This window comes from Microtus oregoni, unplaced genomic scaffold (genome assembly GCF_018167655.1).
Source record: "Microtus oregoni isolate MIOR12 unplaced genomic scaffold, Mior012 000004F_ref0000308, whole genome shotgun sequence".
In the NCBI taxonomy this organism is placed as follows: domain Eukaryota; kingdom Metazoa; phylum Chordata; class Mammalia; order Rodentia; family Cricetidae; genus Microtus; species Microtus oregoni.
Window position 1 is genome coordinate 44,570,307 of NW_024543063.1, and position 14,376 is coordinate 44,584,682.

Genomic DNA, 14,376 nt, shown 5'->3' on the forward strand with positions numbered 1-14,376 from the left:
TAGCACGTACAAGGCCCTGAGTTCAATTCCCAGCATCACAAAGAAAAAGGAGAAATAAGAGGCAGGGAAAAGGGAGTGGAGAAAGCAGAAGAGGGTAGAAGGAGGGGAGAATTATGGGGACAAAACGTGTTCTCTAGGCATCATTCCTATCAGATAGAATTAGAAAAAACACCAGTAGAACAATTCACAATCTGCTTTAGTATAAATAAAGTGTAAAAAAAGATTAACTTTCTCCCAAATCACATATGTATCAGTAAGCATGGGTGTAAGGTTGGGAAGGCTTACCTGGAATCAACGCAGTCTCCAGGGCAGGTGCTTTACAGCCTTATTTCACAGATGAAATGAGGCTTAGGGATTCCACAGCCAGGAAATGAAAAGACAGGACCAGAACCCAGGCTCTCTCCTCTTGGTGCTCATGCATTGGCATGGCTGTCGGGTACCCACTACACACCCCAGGGGTCCTCACCATATAGACTCAGTGCTATGCCACCAAGAGGATGCTATGTGGTAGCCCTGATTTGGAAGGACTGTTCTGCACCTTTCATCCCCTGCCTTCTGCCCATACCAAATGCCCGATCACAGGAATGGCCCCATAGGCTCATCAAGATCCCAGTGCCACCAAGAACAGACATAACTCTCACATGAAGGCCTTGTTACCACCCTTCTGGATCTAAACAGGTAGTGCATGGGACAGTCAAGGCCATGGTCTTAAGAAACTGTAGTCCTAGTCTAGCCACCTGCTAGCTATGCAACCTTGGGAACACATGAACATATTCATGCATACATTCCCTATCTGTCATTCATGGACAGTGAGTGCAGCCAACTTCTCACCCCAGTTCAACTCTAAGAGGGAGCAAAGTCCCCTTACCCGAGAGTAATCTTGGTCCATGTTCCCTAACCACCTCTGCTCTGACAGGGCTTCCTCCTCCTAGATCCCAGGGAGTAGTCAGGGTGGGGACCAAGCTGTCAAAAGTCCTGGTGATGTCTTTTATTACCTCAGAATATTAACATACTATCTCTCTCGTCTTCTTCTGTCTCGGAAAAGGTTTAAATGGGATGTGAAGAGACTGAAGCCTCACTTCTCCATCAACCCTGAAGAAGGTTACATCACCTCAGGCATGGAGGTTGCTTTAGAAGTAACCTACCATCCCACTGAGATAGGAAAGGAAAATCTCTATAAAAACGTTCCCTGCTTCATCCAGGGAGGAAATCCTCTGTCTCTCACCCTGTCAGGAATCTGCGTGGGACCACCTGCAATCAAAGAGGCAAGTAGGCATTGGCCAGGGATGGGCCAAAGGCAGGAGTAAGCCCAATGAAAGAATTCAGTTCTCAACAACTGTATAGAACATTCAGTACAGTTTTTCCCTGCCGCAGGGACTTTGCACATACCATATCCACTGATTGAATAATCTTCCCTCTTTGTTAACTTATTTCATGTCTTTCTTCAGCTTGTGGTACAAACATTACACCCTCAAGGCAGCCTCAAGGAGACCATCTAGATAAAATTCTGTTAGGAGAACTGTGAGCAGGGAGCAGAGCATAGCTCAGTCAGTGAAGTGCTTGCCACACAAGCATTCTGTTCCTTCGTCTGGAGCAGGAGGACTTGGAGTCTTGAGCAGAGGAATGACATTATTTGATTTGTGCTTAATGGGGTCAAACCAGATGTTGACAGACGTCAGAGGAAGAAAGACTAACGAGAAGCACTTCCCAAAGATGAGGGGAGACATGACGTGGCTTGGATGGTACAATAGGCACATGGGATAGTAGAAGGATATTTTACAGCTCATAAATTCAGCTAGGCTAGCCTGTCAGGGAGCTTCAGGGGGTCCAGCTGTCTCCATCCCCTCGGTGCTGGAGCTGCAGACAGACCCTGCCACACTGGTCTTACATGGATGCTAGAAACTGAACTCAGGGCCTCGTGTCTGCACTGAAATGATTTGACTGGCAGCGTGTGTGCAGCCACTACACCATGCAATTGTGTATGGCTGTAAAGAAAAGTGAAGCCATGACTTTTGCAGGAAAATGTATGCAACTCAAAATCATATGTTTAATGAAGTAAGCCAGACTGAGCAAGACAAGAAGTATATGTTTTCGCTCATATTTGAAACCAGATTCAAAATTACATGTGTGTATCTATGCATGGGGACACATGGGGCTGGAAAGAAGGAACCCCAAACTATTTGTGGAATGACTGAGGGGAAAGGAGATTGTCCACTGGGATTCACTGTGGGAAACGCTGTTAAAAGCTCTCTTCCCCGGCATGCACACACACACACACACACACACACACACACACACACACACACACATGGCTCTGGCCCCTGGAAGATGTTCAGAGGAGAGGACACAGAAGGTGATTGTCCTGCTTTCCCCAGGTGGTGAATTTCAACTGCCAGGTGCGTTCCAGGCACACGCAGACCATCCTGCTCTCAAACCGTACCAACCAGACCTGGAATCTGCACCCCATCTTTGAGGGCGAGCACTGGGAGGGGCCCGAGTTCATCACCCTGGAGGCCCATCAGCAAAACAAGCCCTATGAGATCACCTACAAGCCCCGCACCATGAATCTGGAGAACCGCAAGCACCAGGTAAACCAAGGCCTCCCGCCTGCTTTCTGGTACAGAGGGAGCAAGGAGCTGTGTAGACAGGGGCCAGACGACAGTTTTAGAGCTCAGAGTTGGAAGAATACTCAAGTGAGGCGTGAGTACCCAGATCCTGGAACAATGGGGAGCCAAGGCAGTTGTCAGGTAGTGGCGCCCCCATTGCCTCTGTTTCTCTTAGAATTCGGCAGCTCAGTCCTAAAAATGAGGCCCTAGAACAAGCATCAAGAAATTCATATTTATTTAGCGCATCAGAAACATCATGGTATCTGTAACAAAAATCAGAAGAGGCCCAGGGATGTGCCTGCCACCAAGCCTTGCAAAAGAGCAACCCCCAAGACCAGCATTTTGGAAGCAGAGAAGTGACTCTTACAAGTTGTCCTCTGAGTTCCACACAGATGAAGCCACATGTGTGTGTACACATACACACGAATGAATGAATGAATGAATGAATGAATGAATGAATGAATGAATGAAATGAAAATGTAATCTGAGGGCCAGAGAGAGAGATGGCTCAACAGCTAAAAGCACTTGCTATTCTTACAGAGGACCTGAGCTCACTTCCCAATACCTATGTTGGGTGGCTTGCAACCACCTGTAATTCCAGTTTCAGGAGACTCCAATGCCCTCTCTGCCTCTGTAGGCCGTATACTCACATGCACATACCCACACAGAGACGCATAACTAAAAATAATAAAAATAAATTTTTTAAATGCTATTTTAAAAATTAGGCAGGGTAGAAGTGACATGTGCCTTTAATCCCAGCACTTGGGAGGCAGAGGCAGGTGGATCTCCCACTTTGAGGCCAGCCTGGTCTATATAGTGAGTTCCAGGACAGCCAGGGTGACGTAGAGAAAAGGAAAGCAGCTGGTCTCTGTGCTTAGAAACAAACTATATTTTCTTCAGTCTTCACTATCTATCCAATATGACGAGTTGCTGCTTCTGCAAGAAAGCCTGTTTTGGTTTTTTTGGGTTTTTTTTTTTCTTTTTGAGACATGTAGCTTTGGAACCTGTCCTGGAACTAGCTCTTGTAGAACAGGCTGGCCTCGAATTCACAGAGATCTGCCTGCCTCTGCCTCCCAAGTGTTGTGACTAAAGTGTACCACCACTGCCCAGTGAGAGGCCCTGTCTTAAAGGAATATTGTGGGCAGCAATAAAGGAAGATACGCAGCATCCTTTCTTGGCCTCCAAGTGGCTGCACATGGGTTCACTCTACACACACACACACACACACACACACACACACACCCCAAAAGTTAAAATTTTAAAGTGTTAGACTTATTTTACCCTCCAGGTCAGGCAGGAGCTTCTGTGTCATTCCGACGTATCTCTTCTTCTTTCAAGGGCACTCTCTTTTTCCCCCTCCCGGATGGGACTGGCTGGCTGTATGCCCTGCACGGGACTGCCGAGCTCCCCAAAGCTGTTGCCAATATCTACCGTGAGGTTCCATGTAAGACTCCCTATGTTGAGCTCCTGCCAATCAGCAACTGGCTGAACAAGCCCCAGAGGTGAGGGAGTGGGGTGAGCAGTCAGGGAAGGGGGACAGATGGCCTCCACCATCCAGCGTGGTCCTTCCCCTGCCCAGAGCTTACAGAGAATGTCAGGCCGGGGCAGTCAGAGACTTAGTCCTCTGTGTAGCCAGGTGTCTCATGGACATGAACCCAGTCATCTTGTTCAGTGCTGATTCTTACAGACTGTAGGGCACTGCCTCCCACAAAATATATGCCCAATAAACAGTAGTTCTGATGACCCTAACCATCATCGTCTTTGTTATCGTTGAGTGGTTTATAGCCTGAGCCTAGCTATAAATCTAGAAAACCCCTCAAACTGTGCTTCCAGCAGAAGGTAGAGAGGGATGAAAGAACCAGCAAAGATCAAGAGCAAATAGCCTCATCCTTCTCTTCCACAGAGGAGAAATGGAGGCTGGAAGTACATCTTCCTGACGACTGCCTGCCTAGCATCGTAGACTAAAGCTCAGATCTAAGTCTGAACCCCAGTTTTGCCAATAGCCATGCATGTTGTCTGAGCAAGTTATCGTCCTTCTTTGGACCTCTGTTTCCCCTTCTATAAAGTGGAGGTGTTAATGAAGCAAACCTCCTCTGGGCATGACAGCTGGATATCTGAAAACAACACGGAGAAGGAACTGCTGGGTACCTGCCTCAATAAATGGCAGTTGCTGTTGGTGACAGTGTAGACTAGAACCACAGTTCCACACAATCTCCGTTAAAGGCAGATGTAGCTTCCCTTAGACACAGCCTCTTTCCTTCCCACCTTTGGACAGCCTCATGCCAGTGTCTCTCGTCATTTCTCATTGTCTCTCTCTCTTGTCCTGTGCCAGATTCCGGGTCATTGTGGAAATATTGAAACCGGAGAGACCAGACCTAAGTGTCACTCTGAAGGGCCTTGATTACATCGATGTACTATCTGGCTCCAAGAAAGACTACAAGCTGAACTTCTTTTCCCACAAGGAGGGGCTGTACACTGCAAAGGTATCATCGCATCAAAGGCACTTCCCAAGCCCCTGGAGGTTTGACCCTGGGACCCTGGGGTGTTAGAGAACAGCAGATGCTATCCTCCAGGCACTGTCCTCAAGCACCGCAGCGTTCACTCCGTGCTAGCTTGCCTAGTCCGTTCATTCCTTTCATAGGTATCCATTGAGTGCATAGGCCACACTCTGTGCAGAGTGCTGGTAGCACAGCAAGGGCCAAAGGCAGGCACGGCCTCTATTCTTTTTTTTTTTTTTTTTTTTTTTTTGGTTTTTTTTGAGACAGGGTTTCTCTGTGGTTTTGGAGCCTATCCTGGAACTCGCTCTTGTAGACCAGGCTGGTCTCGAACTCACAGAGATCCACCTCTATTCTTATGAAGCACAGACTAATGGAGGGAAGCAGAATTATTCTGCCAATGCATAACTTTCTAATGAGATACGTGCTTTGAAGTAGGAGAGTATATGTGAAATTTGTAGCTCACAGGAGAGGTCAGGATTGAAGGCTTGCGTGTTGTTTGTTTATCGACAGTCTCTGAAGTTATCGTTAATTATGGACTCACCAAGGGAAAGATTTTAAAGTATAAAACTAGTCAAGGGGGGGCTGGAGAGATGGCTCAGTGATTAAGAGCATTGCCTGCTCTTCCAAAGGTCCTGAGTTCAATTCCCAGCAACCACATGGTGGCTCACAACCATATGTAATGAGGTCTGGTACCCTCTTCTGGCCTGCAGGCATACACACAGACAGAATATTGTATACATACATAATAAATAAATAAATAAATAAATAAATAAATAAATAAATAAAACTAGACAAGGTCTTTAGAAGGATGTATATAAAAGCCAGGCTGTATAAATAAAATTGCCACCCAGTGATGACAGGATTGACATTCCCGTGTATTAAGAAGAACAAACGCTTGGATAGAGTCTACTTCACAAAAGCAACCGTATGAAAGCCAGGCACAGCACTCAAGAGTGTGAGGCCTGCCTCTGGAGTTGTGTGCTAACCTGAGCAACAAGAGACTGTGCCTTCTAAAGTGAACTGAGATTCTTAAATCATCTCTCACCTGTAAAAAGCCAGACTACAGTTCCAAAAGAGAAAGGCTGCCTAGCAGGGATCGGACTGACTGGCCAGGCCACCCCAGTATGTGTGCTTCATGTGCCCAGCGAGACTCCCAGATAGCAGGAGATGCTGAGTGTGCACAGAGGACCCTGTGCTAACATCTCCTCTCCCCGTTTCCTTCTATCCTCCCTGTGAACACAGGTGATCTTCCGGAACGAGGTGACCAATGAGTTCCTGTACTACACTGTGAGTTTCAGGGTCATCCCTTCTGGCATTATAAAAACCATCCAGATGACGAGCTCAGTCCGCCAGAGTGCGTCAGCCTCCATCAAGTTGGAGAATCCCTTGCCCTATTCCGTGACCTTCTCTACAGAGTGCAAGCTGAATGACATCAACCTACCTTCTCAGTTTGCTGTGCCTGCAAACTCTGAGGTAAGGACCTGACTGCCAGGGGACTCTTGAGGGCTAGGACAGAGGTTTCTACCCATGGGGCCTCTGGGTCTATGTTCTGCAATCCTTGAGTGTGGGCCAGCCCTGATGGAGGGCAAGAAGAATGGCAGGAATAGTCAGCCTTGTGTTCCTTTCTTCTACAGTCAAAGTCTTCATGTGAACTAGGGACACTTAGCTTTGGTATGGATGGGTAAAATGGACTACTTTCTATTTTCTTTGTCTATTGATTGTTTGACTTGTTCAAACTAAAGGGGAAACATCTCTTTTCTAATTATAAAAGTATCATAGAGCCAGGTGGTGGTGGCACACACCTTTAATCCCAGCATGTGGGAGGCAGAGGCAGGTGGATCTCTGTGAGTTCAAGGCCACCCTGGTCTACAGAGCAAGTTTCAGGACAGGCTCCAAAGCTACACAGAGAAACCCTGTCTCAAAAAAACAAAAACAAAACAAACAAAAGTATCATAGAGCTAGAAGTGTACCTTAGTTGCAGAATACTTGCCCAACATGCATGGGGTATTCTGGGTTCAATCCCTAGACCATGGATCTTCGTGTGAAAAAGAAAGCAAAGAGTATAAAGTATCAGAATAAAACACACACACACACACACACACACACACACATATACATATACACATGCACTACATACACATTTATATGCACATACATGTACACACACATACATACATACATATACATGCTTGTACACTTGTTGCTTATACTTGCTTCTGTGCAGAGTATTCTGAAGAGGCATGCAAGAACCTCCAACCATGGTAAAGAGGACATGGTCAGGAATTACAAACCAGGAGGAAGACGGGCTTTCCTTTTTATTCATTTTCTCAGTTTATCGTTCCAAAACTCACTGTCTGAATCTCCCAAAGTCCCCACTCTACCTTCCCTGCCTTCTCACCCTTGTCCAGTTCTGCCTGTCCCCTTCACACTACTCCATCTCTTCCCTCATCTCTAGGACTAGGTTAGTTTTTTCCACTCTGCTGCCTGCCATTAGCAGGCAGGATTGTATCTGTCCTTTGTCTCCTGTGTCTTTGCTGTAATCAAGTAATCCCTATTCTCAAAGATTTCTCTCCAAGCCAGGCTGTTTCAGAAAGGGGCTTCAGTCCAACAGTTTTTGTTGGTGTTTTGCTTTAAGTTGGGTTTGTTCTAACTTCTTTGAGACAGGGTCTCACGTGCCACCCAGAATGGCCTCAAACTCAAGATCCTATTTTTGTTGCAGCACCTGACCAGTTCAGGCGCGCTGTTTGAGCCTTCAGCTAGTCTCTACTGCCCCCACTAGGTTAATCTTATTACAACAACTTGTAGTTAAACTGAAACCACTCCTCCAGCTTCTGCTGGAATGTCCCACTAGGCTTTCCATCTCAGTTCAGCAGGGATCTGTGCTGTTTGGCTCTCAGAGCTGATGCTCCCCGCACCATGCAGGAGCTAATATTACACCAGGCTCATCGCTATTGGTACTTTGGCTCCATGTACTCACATTTGAGTTTGAGGTCGCCCCTACACTTGCTTTCATTATAAATGTTAGCTTGGTGTTATTTTGAACCTAGTTGATGGGGGGGGGGGGGGGGATAGAACAGGTATTTAAGACAGTCTAAACAATGTTGTACTACTATTATCCTCTTACCCTAAACCTAAGGAACTGGTTTCTATGTATAACATGAGTCAGAGTTTCGCTTTGCTTTCCAAGTCAATAAGAATTGTCTCTGACTAACTAAAATTCTGGTTTTAAACTGAGCATGGTGGCACATGACTGTAATCCCAGCACTCCAGAGGGATGGAAAAGAGGATCAAAAGTTCAAGATCATCCTCAGCTATGTATTGAGTTTGAGATCAACTTGAACTACTTAAAATCCTATCTCCAAAAAACAAAACAAAAAAACCTACTGCCCTGCAGAAACATGTATAAGATAAACCAATCTCATCCATCCATGAGTCTGTTCTAGCTCTTCTGGGATAAAATCATTTCTGTTCTCATGCGAATACTTCTGTGTTTTATTAACATATACTTTGATAAGTGTTAGTTGACATCAGATAAAACTGCCAGTTCAACTCCAGCGATAGCTTACACTCTTGTTGCTATTCAGAAATCTGTCAGCTATTCTTGACTCTTCTATATAAATTTTGAAGCCACATTTCTCAGAAGAAATAAAGAAAAATAAAGTGAACGCTGGATTTTGAATGGAATTCCATTATCTGTTATCTGCCAATCCATAACAAATTACTCTCAAACCTAGCATCTTGTCCAACGGCAATGCTTACTCTCTGCAGTGGCAGCTTGGCTGGGCCATCGTTGCTGGGGGTGGGGAGCTGTGTCTCATGAGGTTCCAGGCAGGCAGGCAGGCAGGCAGTCAACCAGGCACCACCTAGTCATCCCCAGCCCCCGCACCTGAGACTAGATAATCTGCTTCCAGACCCAGGCACAGGGTTGCTGGAAAGGTTTTTAGCTCCCTATTGTCAGTTGACTGGACCTCAGTCATTATGTGGACCACCCCCCTTGAGCATTTTCCAACATGGCCGACTTCCCTAGAGTAAAGATGTTAGGGACAGAGACTAGCTTTCGCAAGGGAGAAAGGCGTGCACACAACAGAAGCCTGCAGGCTTACGCTTTCTCTGCCTCATCTCAGGAGTGATGTGCTTGCGCTTTACCACGCCCTCTCCCTATCCTGGAATTTAAGTTAGAAAACTACTGGAAGGGCCGGGCGGTGGTGGTGCACGCCTTTAATCCCAGCACTCGGGAGGCAGAGGCAGGCGGATCTCTGTGAGTTCGAGACCAGCCTGGTCTACAGAGCTAGTTCCAGGACAGGCTCCAAAGCCACAGAGAAACCCTGTCTCGAAAAAAAAAAAAAGAAAGCTACTGGAAGAGCTAGGAATTAAAGCCTAAGCCTGTGCATTCTTGGAAAACTCTGTCCTACTGAACTACAAACTATAAACTGTTTCCCCATACCCCCTAACCCCTGCCATGGGACAGATTCTCACTAAATTACTCAGGCTCACCTGGAACTCACTCTCTAACCCAGACAGGTCTTGATCTTGTGCTCTGCCTGTCTTGGGCTCTCAACTATCTAGAGTTATAAGACCTGCATCACTGGGTTTGACCACTGATGGTTTATTTGGTTTTTGTTTTTGCTTTATTTTTTCATTACAGGATTTCTCTGTGTAGCTCTGCTTGTCCTGGAACTCTCTATAGACCAGACTGGCCTCAAACTCAGCGATTCCCCTGCCTCTGTCCTAAGCTCTGGGATGAAAGGTGTGCACCACCGCTGCCTGGCTAGGAACATCTGTTCTTACGGACTCTTTTCTACACACAAACAGCAAAGTGGCTCAGTGGGTAGAGGTTCTTGCACACAGGCCTGACAACTTGAGTTGGATCCTTGGGTCGCACCAGGTAGCAGGAGAGAACCAACTCCAGAAAGCTGCCCTCTAGCCAAGTGCATATGTGCACACACACAGTAAATTAATTTTTAATAAACAAGTACAAGATTTATGTATTTTTTCAGAGCTCCTTTCTTCCACTTACACAATCAACACTTCTCATTATAATTCTGCCCCATTCTTTTGTGGCTGTATAATATTCTACTGAGATGGGAAAACCCCAAGTCATCAAGTCAATCCCCTATTGGCAGTGCTTCTGAGTTCTTCTCTCTCTTTGCTGTTATAAACAATGCCTTTGGTTCTTGTTTCATTTTGTGAGAGTGAGGAAAAGAGAATGTTTCTCCTCAAGCAGAGATGGAACCCAGGAAGTTGACTGTGTGCCAAGAAGGGGCTGCCTGACCTTTACCTGCTGCTGGTTTCCAGAAATGTGCTTTCCTCGGCAGGGGCCAACACCTGTTTCTCAGATTCAGAAAGATTTAGGATGGAGAAATACCTGGAATAGAGAAAGCCAGATGGGAGAGAAAATGGGCTAACCTGGGCTGAAGTTCCCAGGCTCAGGGTCAGCTTCAGTCTTTGTCTCTGAAGCATTATTTTTGCCACCGCCTGCTTCAAGGCCTGAGACAGGCCACTTGGTGGGAGAGGATGAATCAAACTTCCAGCATGACAAGAGCCTCTGTCTTCTCTTCCAGGGAACATTCTCGTTTGAATTCCAGCCCCTGAAAGCTGGAGAAACTTTCGGGAGACTGACCCTGCACAACAGTGACTTAGGTTACTACCAGTATGAGCTTGCTCTGAAGGCCTTGCCCGCACCTCCTGAGAAACCTGTCCACTTCCAGACTGTTCTTGGCAGCAACCAAAGCATTTTAGCGAAATTCACCAATTATACCCGACAGAAGACAGAATACTACTGCAGGGTGAGCGGACTGTGGGGTGAGCAGATGGCGGGGTGAGCAGTGGGCAGGGTGAGTGGATAGTGGGGTAAGCAGACGACGAGGTGAGCAGACAACGGGGTGAGCAGACAACGGGGTGAGCAGACGGCGGGGTGAGCGGACAGCGGGGTGAGTGGACGAAGGGGTGAGCAGACAGCGGGGTGAGCAGACGGTGGGGTGAGCGGATAGTGGGGTGAGCAGATGACGGAGTGAGCGGACTGTGGAGTGAGCGGACAGTGGGGTGAGCGGACGGCGGGGTGAGCAGACGGCAGGGTGAGTGGATAGTGGGGTGAGCAGACGACGGGGTGAGCAGACAGCAGGGTGAGCAGACAGCAGGGTGAGCAGACAGCGGGGTGAGTGGACGGCGGGGTGAGTAGACAGCAGAGTAAGTGGACTGCAGGGTGAGTGGACTCAGGTTAATTTATTTAATTTCTCTAACTATATATGGAGATAATAGCCCTGTCTCGGCCTTTTCCTGTTTCTATAAATTAAAACCACAGACTGGATAACTTATAAAATGAATAAATAATTAAAAGTTTATTCAGCTCACAATTCGGAAGCTGAGTGGTCCAAGATCAAAGGGCTACATCTGGTAAGCCCCCTGGCTGGTGAGTACTCTCTTGAGGAGTCCCAAAGTCATAAGGGGTGAATCTATGGTGGGGGGAGCAACTGGCTTTTATAAATAGATATACTCTCAAGCCATTAGCCTGTCAGTCTGCTATCCGTGGATGGATTCACTCATACAAGAGGGCCGCCCTCATGATCCCACATCTTTAATACCTCACCAAAGAGACTCATTTTCAATGTGAGTTTTAGTGATAACATCCAAACCATAGCAGCTTGCAGCCTGCAACCTCACAGGAGTACCATGAGCACTTACAAGCATGCGCTATATATACAAAGCCTCCCCCTTAGGACCTAGTCCATAGCAAGCATTTCGTATCCCTTAGTACAGTTAGAATGTACGGCAGGAAACATAAACAACAGCAAAGAGAAAGGAGTGCCTCTCACAACAGTCTGGATGTGAGCCGTCTGGTCCGGAATGGTGACTCTGTGACATCAGCCACCCAGACTCTTTCTTTCCCAGTACTGAAGCAACATGGATTACCATGACATTCATACAGGGAAGAGAAGTTACATACAACACTTCTCCCAATGCCCCATGGAACCAGATTTCACAGGACTAAACTGAGCCACAAGGGGAACTAAGAAGAGGGGCTTTTAAAATGGATGATCATGTCCCCAGTGAAAATCAGGAATCCATGGTTATAACAAGAAGCATAGGCCTCTTGACTATCATATCAATCCAAAGAAACCAGGTTATATGTAGTAGTAACCACCCTGAGATCTGGGTGTCGGTGTCTCAAAAAAAAAAAAAAAGAAAAGAAAAGGTTTATTTCTTGCTTGTGCTGTCTATCCAGTTAGGGGCCATAGGAGACCCTGTTTATCACAGGCACTTAGAGGAGTCTGCTGACAATCTTATCTCAAAATGCTTCTGGCCATAGCATTCAAGAGCTGAAAAGACCCTGGTGGGACTCACGGACAGTTAAATGTTTAGGATACGAATGGCGCCTTTTAGTTTTATTCAAGCCATAATGCCCCATCTTCCACATGATTGACAGGAGAGAAAAACTAGGTACGGAGCACTGTCCCAGTTCTCCCCACCAGCATCATCTAGCTGGACATCTTAAGGCGCATTATTAACGTCCCTTAGTAACAAGGTTGGGATAGTAATGAGTGATACCTACCTGCAAAGACCTCAGCTCCATAGTGTATAGACTATCACATTACAGCCTGCCCAGCCTCACACACACATAAGTCCTTTAATGTCAGAGTGGAAGGGCTCGGCCTGGGCTCCTGATAGTCTCTTTAGGATCCTGTGTGAGTCAAGGTACTGTTTTCCTTTCAGACGGACTGTCCCGACTTCCACACAGAAAGAATCATTAACGCAGCCCCAGGAGCCCAGGGCGGCACTGAGGTCAGCATGGAAGTCTTCTTTGAGCCCAGCCACCTGGGTGAGACCAAAGGCATCCTGAGCCTGTCGTCACTCATAGGTGGTGAATATATCATCCCACTCTTCGGAATTGCCCTGCCTCCCAAGCCCCAAGGCCCCTTCCTCATCAGAGCCGGATACAACATCGTCATCCCCTTCAAAAACGTCTTCTTGCATGCAGCAAACTTCTCCTTCATCGTGGAGAACCCAGCCTTCACCATCCGGGCTGCGGAAGCCGTGCGGCCCAAGAAGATCAACAACATCACAGTCTACTTTGAGGGGAACCCATCAGGCAGTAAAACCCCTATCACCACCAAGCTGATTGTCACCTGCCCTCAGTGTGAAGGCACTGAATCTGGAATCAAATGGGTTTATTATCTGAAAGGGATCACCCCGTAAGTCAAAACTTTATCAGCTAGTGCCATCTAGTGCCATCTTCTCAGGCCACGAGCCATGTACTGTGCCGTCCTAGCAAAGACTAGAGAAGAATGTGGGGATTTCTCGAGGACTTCCTTATATGTGTTCAGTCATATAGGAAGTTATTTCTATATTATGTTTTACAAATGCAGATATGAAATTTATGCTCCACATTAACATTTATAGTGACACATAAAGATCTACATCGGGGCGAAATGAATCAGTGGCAGACTCTATAGTTGTGTTTCCCACAGCTAAACGCTCTGCCATGGTTCCAGTTCATAAGGAGACACAGGTATCCCACTCATGGTCTTCACCCGGCACTTACGAGTGTCCAGCGGAGGTGACTGCTGATTCTCCTTCAGATGTCATCAGCCCCAGATATGACTGACTCTATTTTGATGTGACATCATTTCTGCTTTCTCTTAAAAGCTAAAGAAGTCATCGTCTACAGAGTGATGAACAGGTCACATGAGGGCAACTCAGGGATGCTGTCCCTTACTGTTTCTCTTGTGTTCTATTCCATCAGCCTCCAGATCTCATTTCTGTTCACGGCAGGAGGTCAGTCCTCATTGGGCTTTGGATCCTGGAGAATGCTAATGAAGACCCCACCTCCGTCTTTCTCCCCAGCCCTGAGTACAGCAGTCAGCTGGAGGTCACTGGTTCTCTGTTCATCTCTACACACAGCTGCCTAATTCTCACCCAAAACCTACCCTCCCCCAAATACTGATTGAATTGGGCTGGAGTGGAGTGAGATTGCCATGTAGTCTTATGATATGAATATATACACACATGACCACAGAGTGAGAACCAGGACCCCACAGCAGTCATCCCTTTGTGTTACTCCATCTCAGTCAGGAATCCCTCCCTGGTAAGGACCTTATCCCAATTTTGTATGTTGAAACTGCAACTATGTCACATGTCTTAAAGGGTGGCTGTCTAGGTGTCTTTCCTGCCACAGGAAGCTCCACCTGCACAGAGACGTGGAGCACCCACCTCAACCCAAAGACCTGACCCCATACCCACCTTTTTACCCCAGGGCTTCATAGTGTATATTAATA

At 46.8% G+C, this 14,376-nt stretch overlaps 1 protein-coding gene across 1 annotated transcript in view; it reads left to right on the forward strand.

Moving 5' to 3' along the window:
* Positions 1-14,376, forward strand: part of Hydin (HYDIN axonemal central pair apparatus protein) — a 291,897-nt gene extending 277,521 nt beyond the window's left edge. Inside the window, exons 79-85 of the mRNA XM_041650001.1 lie at positions 1,046-1,265; positions 2,376-2,588; positions 3,945-4,108; positions 4,939-5,089; positions 6,347-6,577; positions 10,666-10,890; positions 12,815-14,376. Coding sequence (XP_041505935.1) covers positions 1,046-1,265; positions 2,376-2,588; positions 3,945-4,108; positions 4,939-5,089; positions 6,347-6,577; positions 10,666-10,890; positions 12,815-13,297 — 1,687 coding nt within the window. The 3' untranslated portion in view covers positions 13,298-14,376. The remainder of the gene's footprint in view (positions 1-1,045; positions 1,266-2,375; positions 2,589-3,944; positions 4,109-4,938; positions 5,090-6,346; positions 6,578-10,665; positions 10,891-12,814) is intronic.